A 25,066-nucleotide genomic window follows, 5' to 3' on the forward strand; every position below is an offset into this window, starting at 1 on the left:
AAGGAATGACAATGCTAGTCCTGTCCTCTAACGCACCTTCAATGCCTCAGCACCTCTGGAGAGACTTACTGCTAAAATCTCCCTTCCTGGCCCAAGCCTGTCATGAGCCTTACAGGAAAGGCAGGCCCACGACCAGTGCAGCATGCAGCCCTCTGAGCAGCCACTCACAGCTGACCCTCCAGTTTTCCTGACATGTCAGAGGCCAGCTCTCCAAACAGCTCCTCATCTCTGTGTTTGAAGGTCCCTGGCCTCAGTACAAGTGCCTGCCTCCTCTTGTCACACCCGCTCCCTCAAGCCATCTCCTTTGCAGAGGCAGCGCTGATGCTCCCAGTGGCCCAGCTGTGACTTGCAAGAAAGCTCTGGCTGTGTTGTTCAGAGCTGCTTGGGGTGCAAGATGAGGCTCAGGCTGAAGAGTGAGCCAGGGTTGGCTATTTGGGGCCAGTCACCCCCATCCACTTTTCTGCACCCTATCTTTTACAAAGACGGGGGTCTCAGCTCAGAGGTGGTGTAGCCCTAGGAAGGCTTCAAGCTGCTGTCTAGAGTTACCCTGCCTGTCCCCAAGACAACCAGGACTCACCAGATCTGCAGATCCAGAGTCACTTTCCTTCGGTTGCATTTGTCAGTGTGTGCCTTGACACCATTCACCTTGGGACACTGGAAAAGATGACAGAAGGGCTATGGGTCCCTTTCTTGTTTTTCCTTCTTATCATAACTATTGACCATTCTGGAGAAGACAAGGGGCAATGGAGACCTAGCTTGGCCTCATATGTCCACAACCTAGCCCCGAGACAGTGGGATGGAAATAAGAAACAGCCACTCTGTTCCCCCCAGGAGGGACTTGGAGGCGGGGCAGATAGCAAGGTCTCCTAAAGAGAGTTTAACAGGTGTGTGGCAATTGGGAAGGAGCTGGCCTCACATGGATATGGTGAAGGCAGGGTCACTGGCTCCAATCCCTTCTGTCTTCATCTCCCCCTCTGCTCACTGTTCTCTTGGGTACTCTAAGACTACTCAAGAGTAAAAACTAAATTTCATTTGCACCTGAACTAGTAACATGCATGCCAAAATGCTGAGGTGAAAAGTTCACACACGTCTGCCATTGAGTTTTGAATGCATTTTAGAGAAAGGTGAATATAGATAGATGTGTAGACATATAATAAATCAAACACAGCACGATATTAACATCTGTACAGTTGAGATAATAGATTTGTGATGTTCACTGAATAATTCATTAAATGTTTTATATGTTTGAAAATTTTCACAGTAAGTTAAATGAAAAAAATTCAACCAGTTCCAAAAGGAGAAGGGATTCCATTAAATTTCTATTCACTCCATGGAAAGGGGCATTTTAAAATGTATTGCTGGGGCTGGAGAGAGGGCTCAGTGGTTAATAGAATATGCTGCTCTCAAAGATTAGGGTTTAGTTGCCAGAACCTGCACAGTGGCTCGGGTCTGTTGCCCTCCCCTTGTTCCCCAGGGTGCCCACTGTATGCCAGGCAGGATAGTCCTGGTTCAGGCTCACAGTTGGTTGCACAAGGGCACCAGACCAGAATGTGGCTTCCACATGCCAGAATTTGTTCACACAGTTGCAGAGGCCACCTGAGGCCTGGCCCGCGGTTCATGCTCACAGCAGCCCTTAGAAATGGGTCCTTTCCTTCTATATGTTAGGAAACTGGAGCTTAGAGAGGGAAGGTCACTGTGGCACAGAGGATGCTAAAGACACTGGCAACTGTGAAAGAAGCGGGTAGGACGAATACATAGGGGCATGCTTGAGCCTGTCAAGGTCCTGGGAGAACGCCACAGTCAGTGGGAGGAGGGAAATGGGAGGACGAGGAACAGAGAGGAGATGGCCAAGGCCAACAACAGAAGGCCTTGAAAGGGCAGGATGGAGAGTGAGACCAGTCAGCTGCAGGGCTAGAACATCTGGTCAACCTCCTCAGGCTCAGTGCCCAAGGGGTGGCCTGGTGGCACAGGCTCTGCTCTAAGCTCAGCAGTGTGAAGTCTCCCTGCTCTGCCTGCTGAATTTTCCAAAAAACAAAAAAAACAAAAACAAAAAAAACAAAAACAAAAACAAACAAAAACAAAAACAAAAGTCAGACATCACTCTTTTGGGATGTCTGTGCTCTCCACAGAATGAGTGTGAGCTCCTAATACCCAGAGCTACTTTGTGGCACTGTCATAAACCACTAGGCAGAGATCACAGCTGACAGACACTTGGAGTTAGCAGTTGCAACTTGTTCATCTTTCTATCCATTTGGCTCCCTCCATGCATGTTTCTAAAATTTCTAGAAAAGGGGGAACTATTTCCCCCAGCTTCTTTCTGCTCTCTGGCCCTGGTTTCCTTGGAGCCTGGAAAGTTGGGTAGGAGGACAGGAGGCAAGACCTGTGCACTGGGGCTGACGAGCTCGGAAACGCAGGCAGAGGCTATGCCTCTCTGAGGCCCAGTGAGGTCCTCATAATGAAGTGACTGTCCTGGGTGGGGAAGGGGGACCAGGAAGAGAGGACAACTCCAGGCTGACCTCACTGAGGGAGCACCAACCTTCTGTCCAAAGTAGAGCTTGGTGAAGGTGAAGGTCCTGAGGTGGACACTCTTCTCCCGGATCTTGGGCTCCAGCTTCTCCCGCACCTTGTTCTCCATGATCATGCTTAGGTAGGGCCAGATCTGCATGATGATCTGCAAGCAGGGGCAGAGCCCTCAGGTCTGTGCCCTGAATGCAATCTGCAGCAGCCTAGATCCTCTGCAGCCTGGTCTCATGGATAGAGTCCACAGTCCTCATGATGCCTGCCCACCCCATCCATCCATTCTGTAACACCTGGGGACAGCAGCAGAGCCCACCTCCAGGCAGAGGGTTAGGTGTAGTTTTCAGGGTACTATGGAAACACACTCAGTTTAATTCAGTAATACAAAGCCATTAGCTCTGCCCCAAACACATCATCTCTCTGTGTTGCAGCTTATACACAGTAACATGCTAATGGTTTAAGAAAAAAAAAAAAACAATAGCAGAAGAGATTGATAAATTGTTTTCTGTGAGTATAATTTCGACAAGCCAGAAAGGTAGACGTTGGTCCAGGATGAGTCATAGGGCTGATCTGAAAGCCATGGGTGGGACCAAGTTCCTCCTGACGCCAAGGCCTCATGTACCCATGCTCTAGTCCTTATGCAAATATCAAATTACTTACACAAGCCCAGATGGTCTAGCCTACTACACACCCAGTTGATTGGTACAGCCTATGGCTCCTAGGCTACAAACCTGCCCAGCAAGTTACTGGATGAATGAATACTGCAAGCAACTATGACACAGTAGGCAGTGTTTGTAAACAGAACCAAGCCTAGAAAAGACATGGCTGAAACACTAGACAGGAAATGTTCATCTCCAGTTACAATCCATGGGGACACTACAGTATTTTGATTCATAGTTGACAAAAGAAAATGATGCTGTGCAGACATAACTATAGCATGATCAAAATTTGTCAAAATGATATTGGCATAACATTTTTATTTTTTTACATTGTGTGTATGTGTGTGCTTGCACGATAGCCCTCACGTGGAGGTCAGAAGACAACTGCAGGAGTCTGTTCTCCCCTACCATGCTGTTGTAGGGCTGGGCAAGCTATCTCACCGGCAAGGCACAATGTTTTTAGCTGACCCCATGGACTGTTGTAGCTTATTTTAGTAATGCCACTTTCTATTATAGCAGGAGTGAAGATGTTGGGTGGCAGGGGCAAGGGACAGTAGTAGCAGGAGCTTTGGGCTTCAGGGTAAAATGCCCCTCCTCCACTCTGCTCCTCCCTAGAAGCACGGCAGAGCCTAAAGCTATATGGGTCCCAGGTGCTTATCGTCTCACTTTCTCGGGGGCCTCCCCAAGCCACCTTCCTGTGTTCTCCAGTGCTTGTGGCATCAGCCTCCCGTACAGGTCCCCCTCCACAGATGCCCCCATCCTCATCCTAACGGCCGCCTTCATGGCCAGGTGGCACTCGGTGGAGATGCAGGCTCTGCAGTGATCAGGGCCTGGCTGGCACACACAGGAAGGGCTCTGCAGAGTGTGTTCCAGAGGCCTGGTACCCAGTTCTTCACCACAGAACCCAGGTCACTCCTAAAGCAGCGAGCTGTTTCCCTCTAAATTCTACCAGGAGGCTGGGACAGTTTTTGATGCACTTGGCAATAGCAGAATGTGAAATATCGACCTTAGAAGAACAACTGTCATGAGTGCTAACACTTGACCTAAGTGAATACGGCTGTGGACCAAGTCTCCTCCCAGGTTTAAGTCAGAGAGTCAGTAGCCTACAGGTGTGGACTGCAGGGAACCCCTCATAGCTCAGACCAGGGGGTGGGACCGAGGCTTCTCATCTAGAAATTCGGGGTTCCTGATGCCGATGGGTCAGAAGGCAGGACATGGAGCAGCTAGCCAGAACAAGGGGAGTCCCCTTAGACAACAAGTCCACCAGTCACAAGAGTGATGTTAGTGAACCCATAGTCACCCTGGGCTTGGGCAGGAATCCTAACCACTCCCATTTTACAGATAAGGAAACTGGCTCAGAGATGTTAGGCAAATTGCCCAAGGTTGCACAGCAGTGGTTTTGTAGGTGGGCTGGGAGGCACATGGAGTCCAGATGTTGTGTCTAACTAGTCTCTTCCTTTACTTATAAAATAATCTTGAGAGGAGGGAAATAAGAGTTGTTCTTTTCTCTATAAATTTTGTGTGTACTAAAACAAAACAAAACAAAACAAAACAAAAAAAACCCAAACCAACAAACAAAAAAACCCTTTTCTCCTCAGTCCAGATACTAATTTAAAACTTACTTAAAGGGAAAAACTTTTAAGAGAAGAAAACTTCTCGGAGGAACCAATGGGAGCTCGGCAGGGGAGGGGCCTCTCTGCCCATCCCTAGCAAGGGAAGTACAGTCTGAGGTTTGGGTCTGCACAGTACTCCCTCTGGGGTTGCTCAGGGACTCTGATGTTGAGTAGTAAAGGGCTGCATGTGGGGACACCCAGGCCTGCAATGAGCCCAGCTCTTCCTGCCCACCAACGGTCTTACCTTATTGGCCCACTCCACACGCTCCACATCTGGGAAGTGTATCTAGAAAAGAGAAACCACAAAAGGAATTTAGGCAAGAGCCACATGCCCCCAGCAAGAGGCTTGGCAAGGCTTGTCCTGCTGCCTGGAAGGTGGCTCAGTGAGTCCTCACCCCTTGCTTCTCTGTAGGTCACAGGGTGTCCTCAGCACCTGGCCCTGCCTACTTGGCTCTCCTAGCCCTGCCTTTCATGTCACAGGAGAAGCCAGCTCCACAGAGCCTGCTAGGCCTGTGGTAGCCTGAGGAAGACTCACTGCAGTTGCTCTCTTCTTTTGGTCACCTGTCCAGCTATGTTGAGCTGTGGAGGGAAGAGCCTGGAGGCTGCTTCTTTGCACTGGACATCCCCAGCTCCCCTGGGCTAGTAAGCAAGTTTGCACCTTATAGATTTCATTTATTCACTTCAAGGAGGCAAGAGATATACTCCGTGTCAATATAAAACCTACAAATGCAAAACTTAGCTAAGCAAAGAGAGATTCAGAAGTTTTTCAGAAAATGTCACCACTCAGAGACAGCCATCTTTAACAGGGTGCCATTTCCGATGGCCACTAGGGGGTGGCTGTCATGAAGTACCTATCCTTTCTCCTTTCCTTACTCTTAGGAGTCCCACACAAGCCTCCGTCTCTCCAGCAAAGAGGACCCTCAGGCCTTGTCACATAGCCACTTAAATTCCTCTAAGTGTCAGCCGTTCTTCCTGCTTCTGGTGAGCCCAAGGAGCCAGCAGGGCTAGTGGGCTGTTCCTGGTGAGCCAGAGGAGCCCGCAGGGCTAGTGGGCCTCAGGTTGCAGGCTAACCTCTGAATGACTTGCCTCCACCCTCAGGATGTCTCCTGGATCTCTTAGTCTAACCACCTACCAAGGTCCTGCACATGCCAGTTCCTGGGGTGTCAAACAGTCCCTCTCACCCATCCCTGTTCTCTTGGACTGCTGTTTGTCTCTTCTAGGTTCCCAAAGTAGAGGGCAGATGTCCCTCTGGGGTGTCTGATGGTTCTCCATTGTAGAACTCAATACACTTTATGACAGCCTATTGGTGTCACCCCTTCTCTCTACCAGCCCGGAAATGTATGGCTCCCTGCTGCAGCCAGGTCCTAGGATAGGAATGTCCCAATAAACACTCGTGGAATGAAATGGCATGGAAGAACCCTGAATGAATGCCTGCAGGCATGAAGGTAAGCTCCTTGTCCTTGGGGGTCAGGCTGATCAAGTAGACAGGTAGAGAACAGACCACCTGGGCCCCTCTGGCTCACCAGGAACAGCCCACTAGCCCTGCTGGCTCCTTGGGCTCACCAGAAGCAGGAAGAATGGGCACAACATCAGGACTGAGACAGGAGGATGGAACCAGAGGAGAGTTCGGCTTCAGTCGGGCCCTTACCGGCACTGCTTCTTTGCTGGATCATTCCCTCTCCTTCCCAAGCTACCATTCTTCCTGCCCTAGCACACTCTAGGTGTGGATCCTTCCACATTCCCAGCCCAGGTGGGTCTCCATCGTTGCGAGCTGAGTTGCTCTGCTTCTAGACCCTGGAGGCCGATCCAGTTTAGCAGGTCCAACGCTGGTCACCCGTGGGAGCTGGTCAAATCAGTTCCTAAGCCTGGCACCTCCTGAATCAGAGTGTGTTGGGGTGGAGCCCTCTGACTTATTTTTAACAAGCCCCTGGGGTGAAGCACAGTCCGGGCTGGCTGGGAGATATCAATGAACAGCCCACGCTTCGTATTAAGGTGACCCACACCCGCCCTGAAAGGGTGGGAGCAAGAAAATGATCAAGCCCGAGTTTCTGAAGTTGCCATGTCTCTCTCAGCTTACCGAGCCTGCCTTTGAGGCTCTCCACAAATGGTTTGAACCCCTGCCGAGAACAGCAAGTCAGTCTAAGAAAACACCACCACCAGGGTATCCAGTTTGGTGCATGCCCACCACCCCCCCCCAGCCTGAATCTCGGCACCTATCTTTACCCTGGAGAGCTGGCACACAGGAGCCACAATGTGCCCAGTGAGCAAGAAGCAGAAGTCTGATACTAGCATGCTCTGATGTGGAAAAGCCAGCCAACCTCTTCCCCCATCACACCTGCCCCTTTCTGAAGAAATACCGCCCATGCCAAATTCTCAAGGCTGTCCTAAGTTTTCATCTGTGGCTTGCAGATTTAGATCTGCGCTCTCCCTGGAATTTTTTAATAGGGCAAGATAAGGATATCGTTCTATGTTTCTCCATCCTACTTCCCCTACGGCAATCTTCCCCGGCCATACAGCAAAGCTCCAGGTGAGTCTGTCTGGAGTGTGTTTCTGGTCAAGTGTCAACCCCATCAGTTTGTTTGCCTGTTCACTACGCAGTCACTATGTCTTTTCAAAATGACCTGCCTGGGGCAGAGATTGTCCTTGTTAGTTTTTCTTTTCCAAATGTATGTAGATAATGGGGATGGGTTGGTTGGCTTTGCAGGGCCGTGATAAAACACCTGGGACACTCAGCTCTATCGCGGAGCTCCAGGATCCCATTTGAGGACACCAGGAATGCACTAACTTCCTTCTGCTAACCCCTCCCCTTACAGGCTTCATCACCTTCCACCCACACCGATGGGGACCAAGCCCTTGCCACAGGGCTTGGGGCAGAGATTCCAGTTCAAACCCCTACAGTAGATTTTTGTTCTCCTAAAAGGGCACTGACACAGTACCACTTGAAATTTTTACCATGGCTTATCACATTTGTGTTTAGGATCATAAAACTTTTTCCATAAAAAGTCTATACATGTTGTCAGATAACTTTGTGGGGTTTGCAGTTAAAAAAAAAAAAAAAAACTGTTTCACTTTCTGAGAAACTTTGCTACAATAGTTCTAATTGTTCCTCCATATTCCTAGGTTATTTGTTGTGCTCTCTCTCTCTCTCTCTCTCTCTCTCTCTCTCTCTCTCTCTCTCTCCTCCCTCCCTCCCTCCCTCTCCTCTCTCTCTCTCTCTCTCTCTCTCTCTCTCTCTCTCTCTCTCTCTCTCTCTCTTCCCCCCCCTCCTGGGCCTGGCACACAGCTACACACTACATCAGGCTTTCTCCTAGGTTGTTTATATATTTTTACCATCTCCAGTAGCATTCTTTCTCTTTCTTCCTTGCTGCCCTCGTCTTTGCATATTTCCTGTGCTTTGCCTAACTAGCCAGGTCCTGTGTTTGATAAGCAGAAGTGGAGAAATGGGGCATCTTTGCCTAGGCTTTGGCCTTCAGGGGAAGCTCCTCGGGTCACTTTTATAAAACACATTTTACTATGGACGAAGGTCAGCACCTGCTGGAGGGGGAGGGTAGGGTCTCTAATCTATGTGCTTTCATTCCACAGGGGCATTTATGATATCCAGTTCCTTCTTATGCCCACTGAGATAATCATCAATGTAGTCAGCTTAAGTGACAGTGCTTTTAAAACAGAGCCAGCTCTCACCCAACAAGCGGGGGACCATGCCTGATACTGGAAACCTAGCTAACTACCTGGGGCTGTGAAGTCATGGACCTTAGAGAAAAACCTGCAACTACAACTTAACTAAACCAACATAATATCTAACTACATTATAAATATCTGTCCTTACACCCGCAGGTACGTGTAGTGCTCACCATTCATCAAGGACACTTCTCTTTGCAACAGATGGAGGCCATTATAGGAAACCAGAGTTATGGATCCTGGTTCCAATGGATGCATGTACCAAACAAGTCCTGCGTCTAAGGCCCCGGGTCATTACAGAAGAGGGAGGGGGAAACTGTAAGAGCCAGAGGACCAGGGAGTTTGCTAAGGGATTGTCTCTCCCAGGAATGTCAAAAGCTACACCCATGAAGTCTCACCAGCATGACTGCACAAACACAAGCTGGACAAGGACAACTCATAGCCATGCTAACTAACCTGGCTGGACAAAGGAAAGCCCATGATGTCTCCACCTTACACAAAGAACTACAGGTAACTAAGGAATGCTGGGAGCTGGGGAGACTGCGAAGAGCACACCCATCAGTTATTCAAATCAACTGGTCATCCCTGAAAATGCAAACATACAAGGAGCATTATACATGTTGTATTTATGTGTTTAGGACTATATACATGTGTGTCTACATACACACACACACACACCACCACCACCACCACCACCAACAACAACAACAACAACAACAACAACAACAACAACAATGAAAGAAAAAGAGGCCATGAATTAGAAAGAATTCAAGGTAGGAGAGGTACATGGGAGGAATTGGAGTTGGAGGAGGAAAGGAACAGGGCAAATGGTGTAATTGTATTACAATCTCCTCAAAAATGTAATTTTTAAGAAAAAATAATTAAGTTTAAAACATTTTTGAAAAACCATTTAACTCTTGGGATAAACTCCATTTGATGTTATATTTTACTTGGACCTTATGTTCATGAGATTCAAAGTGATGCCTAAAACTTTTTCTCTTTGTGTGTGTGTGTGTGTAAGAAGAGACAGAGGGGGGGTGAGTATGTGTGTGTACATGCACATAGAAGCCAGAGGTTAACATCTGGTGTCCTCCTCAATCTCTCTCCACCTTAAATTTCAAGATGGGGGTCTCTCACCGAACCTGCAGCTCACTAATCCAGCTGGATTGTGGGTTCAGTTCCCAGCACCCACACAGTGGCTCCCAGCAGCTCCAGTTCCAGGGGATCTGATGCTCACTTCTGGCCTCCCTGGGTACCAAACACACACATGGTGCACATATATACATTTAAATAAAGCACAAGTAAGATAAAATGAGTAAGTCTAACACAAAATTAAGAATAAAATTTTCCATTATTTCTTGGTGGTATGAACAACGATGAAAGCTGTTGATAACCCCTCTGAGGGCTGGAACACAATTCTGTGACCGTTCCATGGGTGACTGTTACGAATGATGTCTGGCTAATATGTTTTGCCTTGTGTTGACTTTTTGCTTGGCTGGCTATTGTTGAGAGGGGTAGACTAGGATTTCCAAGCCCCACTGCCGGCCCATCAGCTTCATCATGTCAGCTGCGAACTTTGATTTCAGCCTTGCATTGTGAAATCAGTGTGTCCGTGACGGCATCTAATTATCACCCTTCGTGAGCTCGCATCACCCCCCCCCTCTTCAGACTCCAATTAAACTCCACTTCATTTAATATGGCAACAGCTAGTCAAGACTGCTTTTGTTGCCATACCGCTCAGTTGTACCCTTTAAAAAGACTGAGTTGTGTACATGTGTGTGGACGCTGAGGATGCCAGCGGAGAGTTGGGGTTACAGGCATTTGTGGGCCACCCAACGTGGATGCTACAAGCTGAGCTCAGGGCTTCTGCATGCACAGTAACTTCTCGTAATTGTGCGACTCTCGGCCCTCAACCTTTTTTTTTCTTTAAGTTGTTCTTTTATTAGCTTATGAAAAATTAAGTTTGGGGCTGGCAGGATGGCTCAGTGGGTAAAGACACCTGCCACTAAGCCTGATGATCTGAATTCAATCCCTGAAACTCATGGTAGAAGGAGAGAACCAACTCTCCCAAGTTATCTTCCTGCCTCTACACCTGTACACACACACACACACACACACACACACACACACACACACACACACACCACACAGGGCTGGGGAGTGAGTGTAAAAGATAAGTAAATAAAATAGAAATGTAATTTTTAAAAGTCTTTAAAAGCACTTAGGTTTCAGATGGGATTTTTAAAATTGCCTTTGTTGTTTCTCTCTCTGCTTCTCCCACATCCCACTTTCCTTGTGCTCCCCCCCCCCAGCCGCCCTTCCACTTTCCCGTTTGTGCCCTCTCCCCTTGCTTAACCCTCTTGCTCCCCACTCATGGTCTCCTGTCTACTTCCATAGTCTACACCCGCTCTCACGAACCTTCATTTCATTAACTGTCAGGATCCACTCCTGAGGCAGCCTGTGCTTTTTGTCTTCCTGAGACTAGGTCATCTCATTTAATGCCTTCCAGTCTCACCCATTTTACTGAAATTCTAATAATTCCATTTTTCCTAAGACCTGAGTAAAACCCATTCATTGTACATATATGCCATTTAATCATTATCCACCCATCTGTCGATAGGCTAGATGTCTAGCCTGGTTCCATCTCTTTGCTACTGCTCTGCCCTACCAGGAAGCCTTCAGACTAACGATGGGATCTAGCTCTAAACCTGGGTCATCAGGGCTGACCCAGATTCTGGGGGCTGTCTGGGTTCCTGAGATGAACAAGCTTTTGAACCCAGTTGTGATCAGCCTTTGGAGAGCTGGCTTTCCCGGGCAGCTGATGCCAAGGTGTCTGCAGAGCTGCTGGAGGCAGGTTGGCCAGGGAGTGGAGCATTAGCAGCCTGAATGCTCAGGTCACCATGGCAACAGAGAGCAGGGAGCCACAGCCCAGGCTCAAGAGCCACTGAGCACTCTCTTGACAAATTTAGGAGCAGGAGAATCTGACAGGAAAACATCCCTTACCCCAGGGCCTTTTCACAGTAAGGGTTTCATTTGCATCTCCCCTGAGCTCTCTGAAGCACCAGGATAAGGTCTGAAGAGATGGCCCCATAGTTTTCATTCGCGCACGCTCGTGTGTGTGTGTGTGTGTGTGTGTGTGTGTGTGTGTGTGTGTGTGTGTGTGTGTGTGTGTTCTCACAGGTGACATTCACTCCTGCTCCACTCATATAAATGATCCAGGGATACGGAAGTGAGCCTACTTCTAAGTGGGCTAGGGTGCTGGCCTGTTTCTTTCCCAAGAGAAATTTGTGTACTATCCCAGTTGATGTACCATAGGCAAGAATGTGTCCCTAGAACAGGCCTGGCACATGGCCAACTCCCAGGACCATTCCTCGGGCACATACGGAAGTCAGAAGGTCAGAGGACAGCTTGAGGGAGTCAATTCTCTCCTTCCACCAACCATATGGGTCCTGGGAAACAAGTTCATGTCGTCAAGTTTGGCAGCATATGCCTGACCGTAGTCTGCTATTTTTCCAATGACAATTTGACCAGGAACTAGAGGCAACAAGAGCTTGAGGAGAGAAACCAAAGCAAGCTGAGGATCAAGTCAAATCCTCAATCAGACAGAACCCACCTAAGACACTGTGTCCATCTTCATGTGGAGAGCCCTGAAATCTACCTACTAAAGCCTTTAGGAACAATAGCTCCAAAGCAGCAAGAAAACAGCCCAGTGGGACAGTTAAATCCCACCGGACACACTGAAGGTCTGGGTTTGAGGGTATGTGTCACATGGAGCTTTGGGCTACTGCACCCTCTCAGGAGGAGATGCATCACTTAAAGGGCTTCCCCCCCGCCCCTCTCTCTCTCTCTCTCTCACACACACACAGGCTCAAACTGAAGCTGCTACTCCCATGTCCAGATAAGATGAGATCTACATATCTTGGGTACTGTACAGAGATGTCCTGGAAAAGCTGTCCCATCTGGGACTGGAGATTAAACCACAGGAAAGCAATCCTCTATTTTCCTATTTTTCCCATGAGGAATCACAGCCTCCCCTCCCCCTCCCCCTTTGTCAGGAGGCAAATATTTAGCTGTAAAAACTACCCCCATTTTTACCTTTTGTTTTGAGATGGATCTCACTAAGTAGTCCTGGCTGTCCTCCTGCCTCACCCTCTTGAGTCCCAAGATTACAGGTGTGCGACACACCTGCCTGACAACTACTTTTAAATTGCACCTTTCTGCTGTAAATTACCCTGCTAAACATGCTTTCACAGAAATAATTGCTCTGCCAACCTGTCTGGTGCTATCCTGTAATCCACCAGCTCTTAATAACACACCCAGCTAGCAAACTGGTCCAAACCAGCTGGGCCCGACAATAGAAAGACCGATCAGCTGGAGCTCCAATAGTGGCCATCAGTGACCAGATGCCCAGCAGCCTGCCAAAGATAAGTGCTCAGAGCTGGCCACAAAGTGGGTTTTCTCATATGTGATGTGTACATGTTATGTGTGTGCAGGTGTGTGTGCATATGTGTAGGGAGCAGAGGTTAACACTGAGTGTCTTCCCCACCTTTTAAAACCCTTTTCCGGTATTTATTTATATGCACATGTATGTGCCTGAAAGCATATATATGCATAGTGTGCATGCAGCACCCATGGGTCAGGAGAGGCATTGAACACCCTGGAACTAGAGTTGCAGGTGGTTGTAAGCTGCCAGGTGGGTGCTGGCCACCAGCCCAGAGTCCTCTGCAAGAGCAGTAAACACTCTTAACCACTGAGCCATCTCTCCAGCCCCCTCTTTATTTTTGAGACAAGACCTCTCACTCAACCTGGGTCCATCATTTAACTACACGGCAAGCTCCAGGTCTACATGTTCCACCCCTAGCACTCGGGGGACAGACACGCTCAGTTTTTATGTGGGTGCTGAGGCTCTGAGCTCAGGTTCTCATGCTTGCACAGCAAGCACTTTACCGACTGAGCCCTCTCTCCAGCCCCAGAGCAGGTTTCCCAGGAGACCTCAGTGATAGTGGGAGTTGCTATAAAGGTCAATGATCTGGACAGGTTTGATAATACCTAGAGGTTAAGAAATATTATCTTCTTGCTTTATTAAAAGGGCAGAAAATAATAGTCACCGAGGCTGGTGAGGCAACAATGAAGTAGACAAAAGTCTCTTTAAAATGTACGTAAGCTTTACAAGGACACAGTATCAACTGTCTTCCATATATTTATCTTTATACCCATAGCCCAGTAAGATTCTCAGCCCTCATCAGAGAAACTTATTGCGGCAGAGAGCAGTTACTACAGAGGCCTACAACTGGGCCAAATGCAGGGAGAAGTGTTTCGGGAGTGCTCGGCCTTAAATGGGGCATCCACATCATGACCTCTTATTTCCAGGGTTCAGGGAACATCACAGAAGAAGGGCAAAGGGATCCTAAGAGTCAGTGACTGGGGAGAGCTGCTGCAAAACACTGTCTTTTGGACATGACAGGCCCACTGCACTCATGAATGCACAGCCCCTGTAGCAGCCTGAACAAGACCTGCACAAATACAAGCTGTCGAAGCTCCTGCATGGGTGGGGAAGGAGGGGTCACAAACCCTATCTGAGGAGCTATTGGTAGCTGGAAGCTGCTGGAGCAGGCAGAGGTAGTTTCTTCGGGGGTACTGGCATGCTGCTAGTGCAGTAGTTCTCAGCCTGTGGGTCATGACCCCTTGGGGGGGTTGGATGACCCTTTCACAGAGGTCAACTAAGAGCATCAGAAAACACAGATATTTTCATTACAATTCATAACAGTAGCAAAATTACTGTTAGGAAATAGCAATGAAAGTATTTTGTAGTTGGGGGTCAGCACAGCATGAGTCTCGGCGTTAGAAGGCTGAGAAGCACTGCTCTAGTGGATGCTCCAACATCCATGCACATGCAGACAGGCAGCACTAACTAGAGTTCATGGCTCTCACACTCATCAAAGAACCTTCCTTTTACAATAGTCAGAGACTACAAGAGAGATCCACAGCCAGTCAGAATGTAGAGATTAAGTGACCATGAGGTACCCAGCGCCAGGTGGGACATCTATAACACAACCCCACACTTAAGGCCCAGGGAAGACCGTAAAAGGGCAGCACGTGAAAGACTAAGAGCCAGAGGACAAGGACTGCTCCATGACAGTTTCTTCTGAACAGGACAGGGTAGTTGCTTCCACGCCTGTCAGTAAGATGGCTGCCTGCACAAGACCTGCAAAGGACCAACGTGGATACAAGGAAAGGCCTCAGCCCTAGACAGAGAGCTAGAGGTAGTCAATGGCTGCCAACGGAAGGAGAACCAGTTTTGGTTTGTTCCTTTTTTTCTTTCCTCTTTTTTTTTCCCTCAAGAATAAGACCCTAATCCTAAGGGGACAGCGTTAAACACATGCAAATAAGAGCAACACTAATGGGCCTGTGTGTGTGTGTGTGTGTGTGTGTGTGTGTGTGTGTGTGTGTGTGTAACAAAAATACATATAGACAGAGGTCATGAATTCAAGAGGTGTGGGGTTGGGAAAGGACAAGGGAGGGATTGGAGGGACGAGAAGGGCACAGAATGGATGCAATTACAATGTACTGATGTCTAAAACCCTCAAATTAAAAAGAAAACATCCAATTGGGAGGGGTACATGTCAGGGGATCTGGTCTGGGCAGTAGATATTGTACATATGCATGAAATTCTCAAAAGGACAAATAAAACATATGTTTAAAATGTTCATAAGCTTTGATAGGAGTCTACTCTAGGAAACTGAAAGAAATTATAGTCTCAATAGCTCAAGGAGTTTTTATTTTTATTTGCTGTTTTGTTTCTAGACTGAAATTTTATGTGTATGAGTATATTGCATGCAAGTATGTCTGTTCACCATGTGTGTGCCTGGTGCCCTTGGGAGTTCAGAAGAGGATGTTAAATCCCCTGGAACTGGAGTTACAGACCGCTGTGAGCTGCCATGTGGGTGCTGGGAATTGAACCCAGGTCCTGGGGAAGAGCAGTGCTCTTAACCACTTGATGACAGTTATTGTCTCCAGCCCAGCAGGCTTTTACTGAGGCCCGCTGTGTGCTGAGTCCTGAGCCAGGAGCTGAGGTTATGGAAAACCAGCAGCAGCCTTGCCTTAAAAGAGATTGAGTCTGGATGAAAGTCAGACACACACTGGAAGGTGCAAAACAGTGTGGGAGTAAGATGCTGAGAGTGCACCAGGGAGCCTGAGCCCTAGAAGCTGGACCTGGGGGTGATTCAGGCTGGGGAGCTGTGGAAGACTCAGACTGGAGGGAGAAACTCCAGGCAGGGACCTTAGCTGGCCATATGGCGGAAACGTGAAAGCACAGTTGTTAACAGTGTTCTTAGAGAATGTTTGTAATAGGCTAAGACTATAAAAAAAGTAATAATGGTGCTGGAGAGAATGGCTCAGCAGTTAAGAGCACTGACTGCTCCTGTAGAGAACCCACATTTGATTGTCAGCACCCACGTAGTGGTTCACAACCACTGTAACTCTAGTTCCAGGGATCTGTGACACCATACTGGTCTCCAAGGGCATCAGGCATGCATACAATACACACACATACATGCATGTGAGCAAACACTCATGCACATCCAATAAAAATAAATCTTCTTTTAAGAGAATATTTAAAAATAAGGAAAGGTACGAGTTTGCTTTGCTTTTAACTTTCACATACCATCTGCACACGAGTGTACTCAAGCAGAATCATGTGTTTCTGGGTGGAGAACCTGGGTTTTCTAAATCTTTCCTTTGTACCTCCCACATTTGCCTGCATAGCTAAGAAAGCCCCAGATTTTCAACTAGTTTATAACCAGTAGTAAAATAGTACAAAGTAAACACAAAAGTAAAACATTGGGAAAGACAAATTAAAACTACTTCTAGATTCCACTTCATGCTACTCAGAATGACCGTCACCAAGAAAACAAGTGACAAATCCTGGTACATGAGGATGTGGAGAAAGAGAAACCCTTATTCACTGGCTGTGGGAGTGTAACCCTGAGCAGCTACTATGTAAATCAGTGGGGAGCTTTCTCAGGAAAAAAATAATAAAACTACCACGTGCGGCAGCTCTGCTTCACTTGGGTCTACACCAGAAGGACTCTAAGTTGACAGACCACAGGAAGACTTACACGCCTGTTTATTGCTGCGCTGTTCATAACAGCCAGGAAATGCAATCAGCTAGAAGAACAGATAAAGCATGAAGTGTGTGTGTGTGTGTGTGTGTGTGTGTGTGTGTGTGTGCAGCCATAAAGAAAGATAAAATCAAGATGTTTACAGGAAAATATAGAAATCATTATGTTAAGTGAAATAAGCCAGACTCAAACCAATACCATAGTTTCTTTCACAGGTGTAATTTCAATTTAAAATCACACACAGAGTATATGTAAATGTTTGTTGTATATGTGGTCGTGAATCCAGAAAGGGGATCATGAGAGGGGAGGAAGAGATCTTAGTGGAGTGGAGGAGAGATGGGATAATATCATAATATAATACATGGTATGGGGGGGGTGCCAGGGAAGCAAGGGAACCAGTGAGAGGGGAATAGGGACAACATGGGAGGGCAGAGAGGAAGGGAAACGATGAGGACAACGTATAACATACATATAGGAAAATGCCACAATGTACTCTAATCTTAAAAATTTGGAAAAAAACATAAAATTTTGAAGGGGGATTTTTTTAATTAAAAATAAATATGCAAAGGGATAGTGGGGAATTATGGGATTCTGAAATGGTCCAGAGAAGTCCTTTGGTTTCAAGGACACATGACACATAGGTTTATTGGGCAGGAGTGACCCTGTCTTGGTGTAGAGATAGTGTGTGTGAGACCTGGGCCCTGGGTCCTTGTGAGACAAGAGGACCAAGTCTTATATCCCTAGTTGGAGTATAGGGTGGGTCAAAAAATGGTGCTTTCTCCCTATAACAGGTCCCATGGGAGCGGGGGGACAACCAGACATATCCTTGATCCTGTCTCAATATTTACTGAAGAGGAGGGGGAGGGATGAGGAGAAGGAGAAAAAGGGAGGCCTCCTGCTGCTCGTACCTGTGAGCAGCTCCATACTGAAGTTCTAGATTCCCAGAGACTAGGAATCCCTGGAGCTCAGCTGGGAGGAGGTAAAGACAAATATACTATGGTTTGGATATGAAGTGTCCCAGAGTAGGCCCGTGTGCTGAAGGCGCTAGTCTCCAGTGCAGCAGTGTTCAGAGGTGGGGCTTGAGGAAGTGACTGGATCATAAGGGCTCTGACTTCATGAATGAATTAATCCCTGGTAGAGTTATGGTTCAACGGCATTGCTAGGAGATGATAGAAGCATTAGGAGGCGGGCCTGGCTGGAGGAAGCAGATCACTGGAGGGAGGCATTGAAGGGAGGGTGTGCCCTGTCTCACCCCTTCCTCTCAGTGTGAGTAGCTGATGCCACTTGCTCCCACTGTCAGAAACCACTGGATTAGTGAGCCAAAATAAAACCTTCCTCTAAAAATTGTTTTTCTAGGGGGCTGGAGAGATGGCTCAGTGGTTAAGAGCAGCGGCTGCTCTTCCAGAGGACCCGGGGGTTCTATTCCCAGCACCCACATGGCAGCTCACATCTGTCTGTAACTCTGGTTAGTTCCAGGGGACCTGGTGTCCTTACACCAATGCCCATTAAAGTTTTAAAACAAAACTTTAAAAAATTGTTTTTCTGGCCAGGCGTTGGTGGCACATGCCTTTAATCCCAGCACTCAGGAGGCAGAGGCAGGCGGATCTCTGTGAGTTTGAGGCCAGCCTGGTCTCCAGAGCGAATGCCAGGATACGCTCCAAAACTACACAGAGAAACCCTGTCTCGAAAAACAAAACAAAACAAAAAAAATTGTTTTTCTAAGGTGTTTGCTACATTGATAAAGCTTTCACAGAAAGGCATGCGAGGGTCCACAAACCCTTTTCACCCTGGATTACGTCCCTCATGCTGTGACCCTCGCATTTCTTCATGAATGTCCCTAGATCACCAGGGACATTCCCACAAAGTGTTGCCTCTGCTTGCTTCTGAGGCACTGCAACAGAAGCTAGAGGAATTTAGCAGCCAGCTTCTATTCCTTTCTGTGGGGAGGGGCCTACAACACAGGAGGGCAGGGGCTGCTCCCACCACGCCACTAACCTGCATCTACCATGTGACCTCCTGGTCACCCAGGTCTTTGGGCACCTGCTTGCAGGAGAGGTTACCCCAGACACTCCAGTGCAAGCATGAATCAGGACTTCTAAATGAAGTCATGGGCAATCTCAAGTGAATTTGAATTTTGTGGAATATTTTTTTAGAATCTGCATCTTAAGTGATCGAACCTGTGGGACACTTTGGGCTCAGAATCCCCCACCCTTACCACAGACCTCAACTCCACTCCTTGGCGCCTCTTCTAGGAAGTGTTCCTGGGCCATTCCCTGCCTGCTCCAGCTCCCTCCCCGAAATGCTCAGCACCTTGGACTTCTGATATGTCTTAGAATAGACTGTTCCCACAGGCCTATGTCCCCACTCTGCTAGATGGTTCCTCAAGGGCAGAGACCATGCATGGGACACTTACATCTGTGGCTCATCCTTCAGAACTGTGCCTCACACATTGCAAGCCCTCTATAAATGTCTGCTGACTGAGTAGAGGATGAGCACACAGATGCCTAAGATCCCTGTGCTGGGCTTGGAGGAAAAGGACACCCACACTCTGTCACACATATTGCCCAATCCTAGCCTAGGACACGTTAAACCCGTGAAGCATCACCAAGACATGGAACAGACACAAAGGACATGACTTAGCCCCACCTCTTCTTTCCTGAGGACAGGCCCAACTCCAAATGTATGGACTTCTTGTATGACTTCTTAGGGCTGTGGGCGCCCCCCTGGTCCCACATGGCTCTCCTCAACTGCTTCCGTGGCACTGGCTGCAGCGCCAAGCTTTGTGAGCTTGACTGAGAGTGCCCAGCTCACCACACTGACTTCCTCTCATTAACAGAACTATCAGTGAGGACAGACAAGGAGAGCTGGGTCCTGGGGGAGTGGTCTAGGGGGGTCGTTGCTCTTTCTACAGTAAGAATGCACGATGGTCGGGCTCAGAAAAGGCAGCACTCAGGCCCTAGTTGTTTGCCAGCAGGGATGCTGCTGGGGCCTCCACACATCCATCACTTGGAGTGGGTGGCTCACCTTCCCTGGCTCTTGCATTGGCATCCCCAGTCACAAGGAGGGTGAGTAAGAAAGATTAAGGAATAGGTCCTAGTGGGGGAGGGGGAGAGGCAGAGACGAGCCGACTTGGGGTTGGTTCCTAGCTAAAAGGACTCTCCAGATAAGCATCTCCGACAGGTTCATTATTTTCAGAAGCCCTGAGACAGGTATACCCTGGTGAATGCTGGGAGACCTCCAAGTCTCCACCTCCTCCCTCTTCACACCTGCACCAACCTGCCAGCAGTCCCACAAGGGTTAACTGTCCCCAGCAAGGCTGCCAGTCGATTGCTATCAGCTGGCAGTAACAAGCTGGGCTAGACCCAGAACCACAGACAGACAAACTGCCAATGTTTCCCACAGTTCTTTCCACTCTCTATCCTGCCTCAGGCTATTTGCCTACCAATAAGCTCTCATCCCTCACACACCCCATCAGACCAGGAGCCAGAGGAGGCGTTCACCAGACTTCACTCTTTACCAAAACGGAGCCAAAGTAAATACCTGATAAATAAGGCCAATGAATGGCCCAGTGAGTTCCCGGGAATGGGGGGACCGGTGGCGGCCCACTCCTATGCTGTGGTGACTGGGACAGGGAAGCAGCAGGTGCTGACCCCATGGAGAGGCTCAGAAGGCTGAGCTCTGAAGGCCAGTGGGTGAGCACTCACTGAGGCCCTGAGACTGGGATCCCCAGAAACACAGAGCAGGCCCAGCAAGAGCCTGGCAGAGTGAGGCTTCCCTGAGGTTCTCTGTGCCCTCTTCACTCTCTGCCACCAACCAGTTCCCAAAAGACACATTTTCTCCTGAGACACTTTTCATTAGTTTAACACTGGGCAAAGGTCTTCAAGGGGCTCAGAGAAATGAAGATCATAAAGCAACAGCTTCTACTGAACACCCACTCGTGACTGGCTCGGAACAAGCACTTTATTTTGGTAGCTTTGTTAAGGCAGGGTCTCATATATCCTAGGCTGGCCTGCCCCAGACTTGCTGTGTAGTTAATGCTCGCCTTAAACTCCTTTTCCTCTTGTCTATTTCTAGAGTGCTCAGACTCATACATGTGCCTGGCTCTGAACTTGGGGTTTTCAAATATTTAACTCATTACAGCCAACACGGGGAGACAGAGCTTTGGGGGTTAAGCCTGTAGTGTAAAGAGCTTTCTACTTGTTTGCCTGTTACCCTCTACGCTGCAGGCAGGGCTCCCTCCCTCCTTGGGTTTGTAAGTAGTTTGTGTATTCCTATTCTGAGGTAAAAAAAAGTGGAAGTGAGCAGAATATTCAACCACACGGGCCCCAGTTTTCACGGGCCCACTTTTCCCACCTTGTCCTCCATGAGGCTGGCTGAAGGGTCACATTGGCATCAGGTTGTGCACCCTTCCCAGGTGCTCATGGGAAAGTAAGCTCTCTAGACTTGTTTCCCAGGAACCCCAGGCATGGTAATGATCACAGTTCTAAACAGAAAGCACCTGGACCCCTGGGCTTCCCCCTCACTCTAGAGGCCGCAGGCAGCCATAGTCCCTCTCCATCACCTCCTCCTGCTGTGCCCACTTCTTCCAGGTTCAAATAATTTTCCCAGGTGGGTTCTCTACCCCTGCTTATTCCTTCCTCCTGTCTGCAGTGTCTTTCAAAGTCTTCTACTGGCACCTTACAAGGGCTACAGCCCTCAGAATGTAACCCTGTCTCCCTCATGCCTGCCTCCCTCTCAGCCCTGTCTGACCCCACGTGTTAGACAGGCCAAGCACACACTGCTCCTCAGAGGGCCCAGGCCATTCATCCACGTTGTAATCACAAACCCCTCCAGGCTTGCAGAGCCCAGCCTAGCATCACCCCCTCAATTCCAAAGCTTACCTAGGATCTGGCCCCCAAAGTCAGCCAGCCACACCAGCTAAGAGAGTCTGGAAAACCCAGGCTGAGGTCAGACTTCTAGAAGACAGGAGGCTTGGTCTAGGCACAACCTGATGGGAGAATCAGTAAGGCGTCCACTTCAGGCCTCTGACCCCCTGACTAGATTCTATATAGACACCTACTCTTGACTTACCCAGGATCTCCATAACAATTTCCTATCATGTGCCAATCTCCTACCTGAGAAGGGCATCTGTAAGACACCATCATCTTCCTCTGTTTGCTCCATGGCCAGCTGGATCAGACCTGTTCCCATGGCTTCTACTCTAGGAATGTACTCACTAAAGTTTCACAGTGTATACCCTTATCAGCAAGCATTTGATGCCCCTCAGCCCAAATACATTTACTCATATGTTCAAAGCTTTGGTGCTGATCCACCAAAATCAATGCTATGCGATAAAATGAACCTCCTTTCCCAAAATTTGCAAGCTCTGTCCCCCAGGACCTCAGAAGGTGGCTGCATTTAGAGAAAGTCTTGACAGGTCTAATTAAATTAAAATTAGGTCATTAGAATGGACCTGAATGCCACCATTGCTGTCTTGCATGAAAGAGAAACACTTGGACACAGGCACACGGAAGGAAGCATGTGTGAAGACAGAAGCCATCCAGAGGCGGGGGGGAGAGAGCGAGAGCAGCCACAGAAAACGCTGACCCTGCAGATACGGCTGGATCTTGAACTCATCACCTACAGACCACGAGACACTAAATTTCCATTGTTCAAGCCACCACATCTGTGGTACTTTGCTTTTTTTGTAGGCAAACTACATACAGCAAGTCTTAATTTCCAAATGAGTATCAATAGGCCATTCTAACATTTTCTTCTCAAACCCACTTTAGAGGCTACTATTCCAGGCAGGTGTGAGGCACTCAGATTTAGCTGGGTTAAAGAGTTCAGGCCACATGCAAAACATGCAAGTCAGAGGAAATGAGGAGTCTGGAGACCTCTGCAAATCTCTCTTGTGAGTCTGAGCTACAAGAAGCAAACTGAGGAGCAGAAGGCCCCAGCACCAAAAGGGGAAGATCTATCATATAACAACCCTTGGAGGAAATGGACTCCTTTGGACTTCCAATCAATCCTACGGATTGCCCAGCGTTCATGGGCCCCACTCGAGGAGTTAAGCTGTGGGCACAGACTTGTTTTTAAGTGAGCCAGGTGGTTCTCGGGACCAGTTGCATTTGAGTAACCATGGCCAGGCCAGCCTCCACCAGGAGATGGGTTTGTCCCTGGCCAACACCTGAGCATCCCTATGGCATAGGGTGGAAGAGACCAGTGGTCTGAGCAACATCCAGGCCAGGTACTTCCAGCCCCGGCGGGACACTCTTGCCAGCCCTTGGTTGAAGGCGACCAGAGCCCCCCGGGGCTCCTATCTCTGCTCTGTGTGTCCATCTATGTGCCACGCCCTGCATGAGTTGTTTAAATCAACGAGCGAGTGGAAGAAGCGCCTTCTGTTTCCCAGTAACTTTGCGAAGTTCTGGACGCCCTTTTTTCAACTCCTGGGTGTGGCCCGCCCCCGACTCTTCTCTGAGGTCACCAAGCCCCCACATGAAGCCCGGGTGTGCGTCTCAGCTCCCCCACCCCCCAACCCGACCCCGCGACCTCCAAGCCCACAGCCCTCCGCTCGACCCGGCTCACCCAGGCCGGCAGATGCTGGCCCCGCAGCTCGCGGCTGATGAACTCGCGCTCGTGCTCTAGGAACTCGAAGGCGGCCTCCAGGCGCCCCAGCTTCCCGCGGCGGTTCCGGCGCCACCACATCCAGAGCAGGGCGCCAAGCACCAGCCAGGTGACGCTGAGCCCCAAGTAGCCTGCCAGGTAGACCGGCGCCAGGTAGAAGAGCACGCGCGCCACGAAGCCGTAGAGCTGGGGCAGCAGCTGGCCGGACAGGCGCAGCTCGGGGTTCCGCGAGCGTTGCCCTCTCTGCGGGGCGTCGGGGCTGCGGGGCGCGCTCGGGGCGCACGGCTCCTCCGCCTGCATCTTGCTGATGCCGGCTTGCCCTCTCCAGAAGCTTCACCCCAGCTCAGGTTGGAGCACCCCTATGCTCGGGCACATCTGTCCTCACGGCAGGAGGACTCCACCGCGTACCGCTCCGGCTATGCCAGCCTCTGCGCGCTTAAGCGTTCTGGTTCTCCCTGGCACTAGACTGCCGTGTCTAGGAGTAGAGCCAGCTGGGTGGAGCTGTGGCAACCAGGGAAATCCGGAAGTCTCCGCCCCCAGGGGCGAGCCCAAGTGGGAGGGGCGTGGTCAGCTGCGGGCACCCAAAGTTTGTCATAGATACTAACAGGATGGGAGCAGCTGCCATATGGGATGGGCTAATAAGCGCTGCTCTATGAAGGGATCCAACTGGCTTACTATGGAGAAACATCACTTAAAACCTGTTCTTTAAACACAGTATTATCTGGACTTTTCACTGAGCATTCCAGGCCCTTCAGGAACTAGAGCATCACCAGGTTGGACCTAACTCCGAGTCTGGGACTTCCAGGTGGTCTTTAAGTCTGCGGTGCTGCGCTCTCTTAAGCTATCTGTTAAACCTGGACTCAGCCTCCAGCACAGCCAACCTGAATTTAGGGACACTCTGTACCCCCATCTTCAGTATCACTTTCAAAGCCCTCTCTAAAGGGGAGTCAGTCAGTCTGGATCGTCATTCCCGGCACCCAGAGCTTCCAGGAGCCTGACCATCTTCACTCACAAGTCCTTTGCTCTCTCTTGGCGCACCCAAAGAAGGCAAATGACCCGCGAATAGAAGAAGAAGGAAGGGGAAGCAAACCTTGGGGTGTTTGGGATCAGTGCATCCCACGGCTTCCGTGTAGCCACGTCTGAACTATCAGACCAAGAGGGAGCATGGATCCCTAAGTTCAGACTGTGACTCACTTTGTGGATGGCACATATCGTAGGTGCCCATGCAAGAGATCACGGCGATGACCGGATGGTGATGCAGAGCCGACAGCGGTACAGGCTTGATCTGGAGTAATTTCATTCATCACCTGATGAAAGACTCAGCCCCATGAACAATCAAAAGATGACAGCATTCTCTTTCCTGAGCCCTCCCACCTCTCTTCTCTTGCCCTTCCCTCTGGATAAAATCACTTGCTGCAAGGAGTCTGAGAGGCAGCTCCTTGGATAGGAGCATTTACGACTTATGCAGAAGACCGCAGTTCCGTTCCCAGCACCACAACAGGCCCACCAAGTTCTTGTAGCTACAGCTCCAAGGGATAGCCTCATATCCCCTGCATCCACGTGCATACCCCCACACACAGACACACATACATCCACATAATTTAAAATGAAAAATAAATCTCAAAGCTGGACGGTGGTGGTGCGTGCCTTTAATCCCAGCACTTGGGAGACAGAGGCAGATGGATCTCTGTGAGTTCAAGGCCAGCCTGAACTACAAAGCTAGAGAAACCCTGTCTTAAAAAATTTTTAAAAATAAAATAAATCTCAAAATGTTATGTGTTGCAGCAAGGTTTTACAACAGTGGGTGTGTTCCTGGAGGTCAGACTACCCTGATCTCCTCTTCCCATCTTGGCCTCAGGCTACCCTGAAAAAC

At 49.1% G+C, this 25,066-nt stretch overlaps 1 protein-coding gene across 1 annotated transcript in view; it reads right to left on the reverse strand.

Moving 5' to 3' along the window:
• Esyt3 (extended synaptotagmin 3) overlaps positions 1–23,493 on the reverse strand; it is a 44,034-nt gene extending 20,541 nt beyond the window's left edge. Inside the window, exons 1-4 of the mRNA XM_027414265.2 lie at positions 23,155–23,493; positions 5,034–5,075; positions 2,537–2,671; positions 578–654 (exon numbers count right to left, since the gene is read on the reverse strand). Coding sequence (XP_027270066.1) covers positions 578–654; positions 2,537–2,671; positions 5,034–5,075; positions 23,155–23,493 — 593 coding nt within the window. The remainder of the gene's footprint in view (positions 1–577; positions 655–2,536; positions 2,672–5,033; positions 5,076–23,154) is intronic.
• Positions 23,494–25,066: the final 1,573 nt, after the last annotated feature.

The sequence above is a fragment of the Cricetulus griseus genome, chromosome 4, assembly GCF_003668045.3.
Source record: "Cricetulus griseus strain 17A/GY chromosome 4, alternate assembly CriGri-PICRH-1.0, whole genome shotgun sequence".
Lineage (NCBI taxonomy): Eukaryota > Metazoa > Chordata > Mammalia > Rodentia > Cricetidae > Cricetulus > Cricetulus griseus.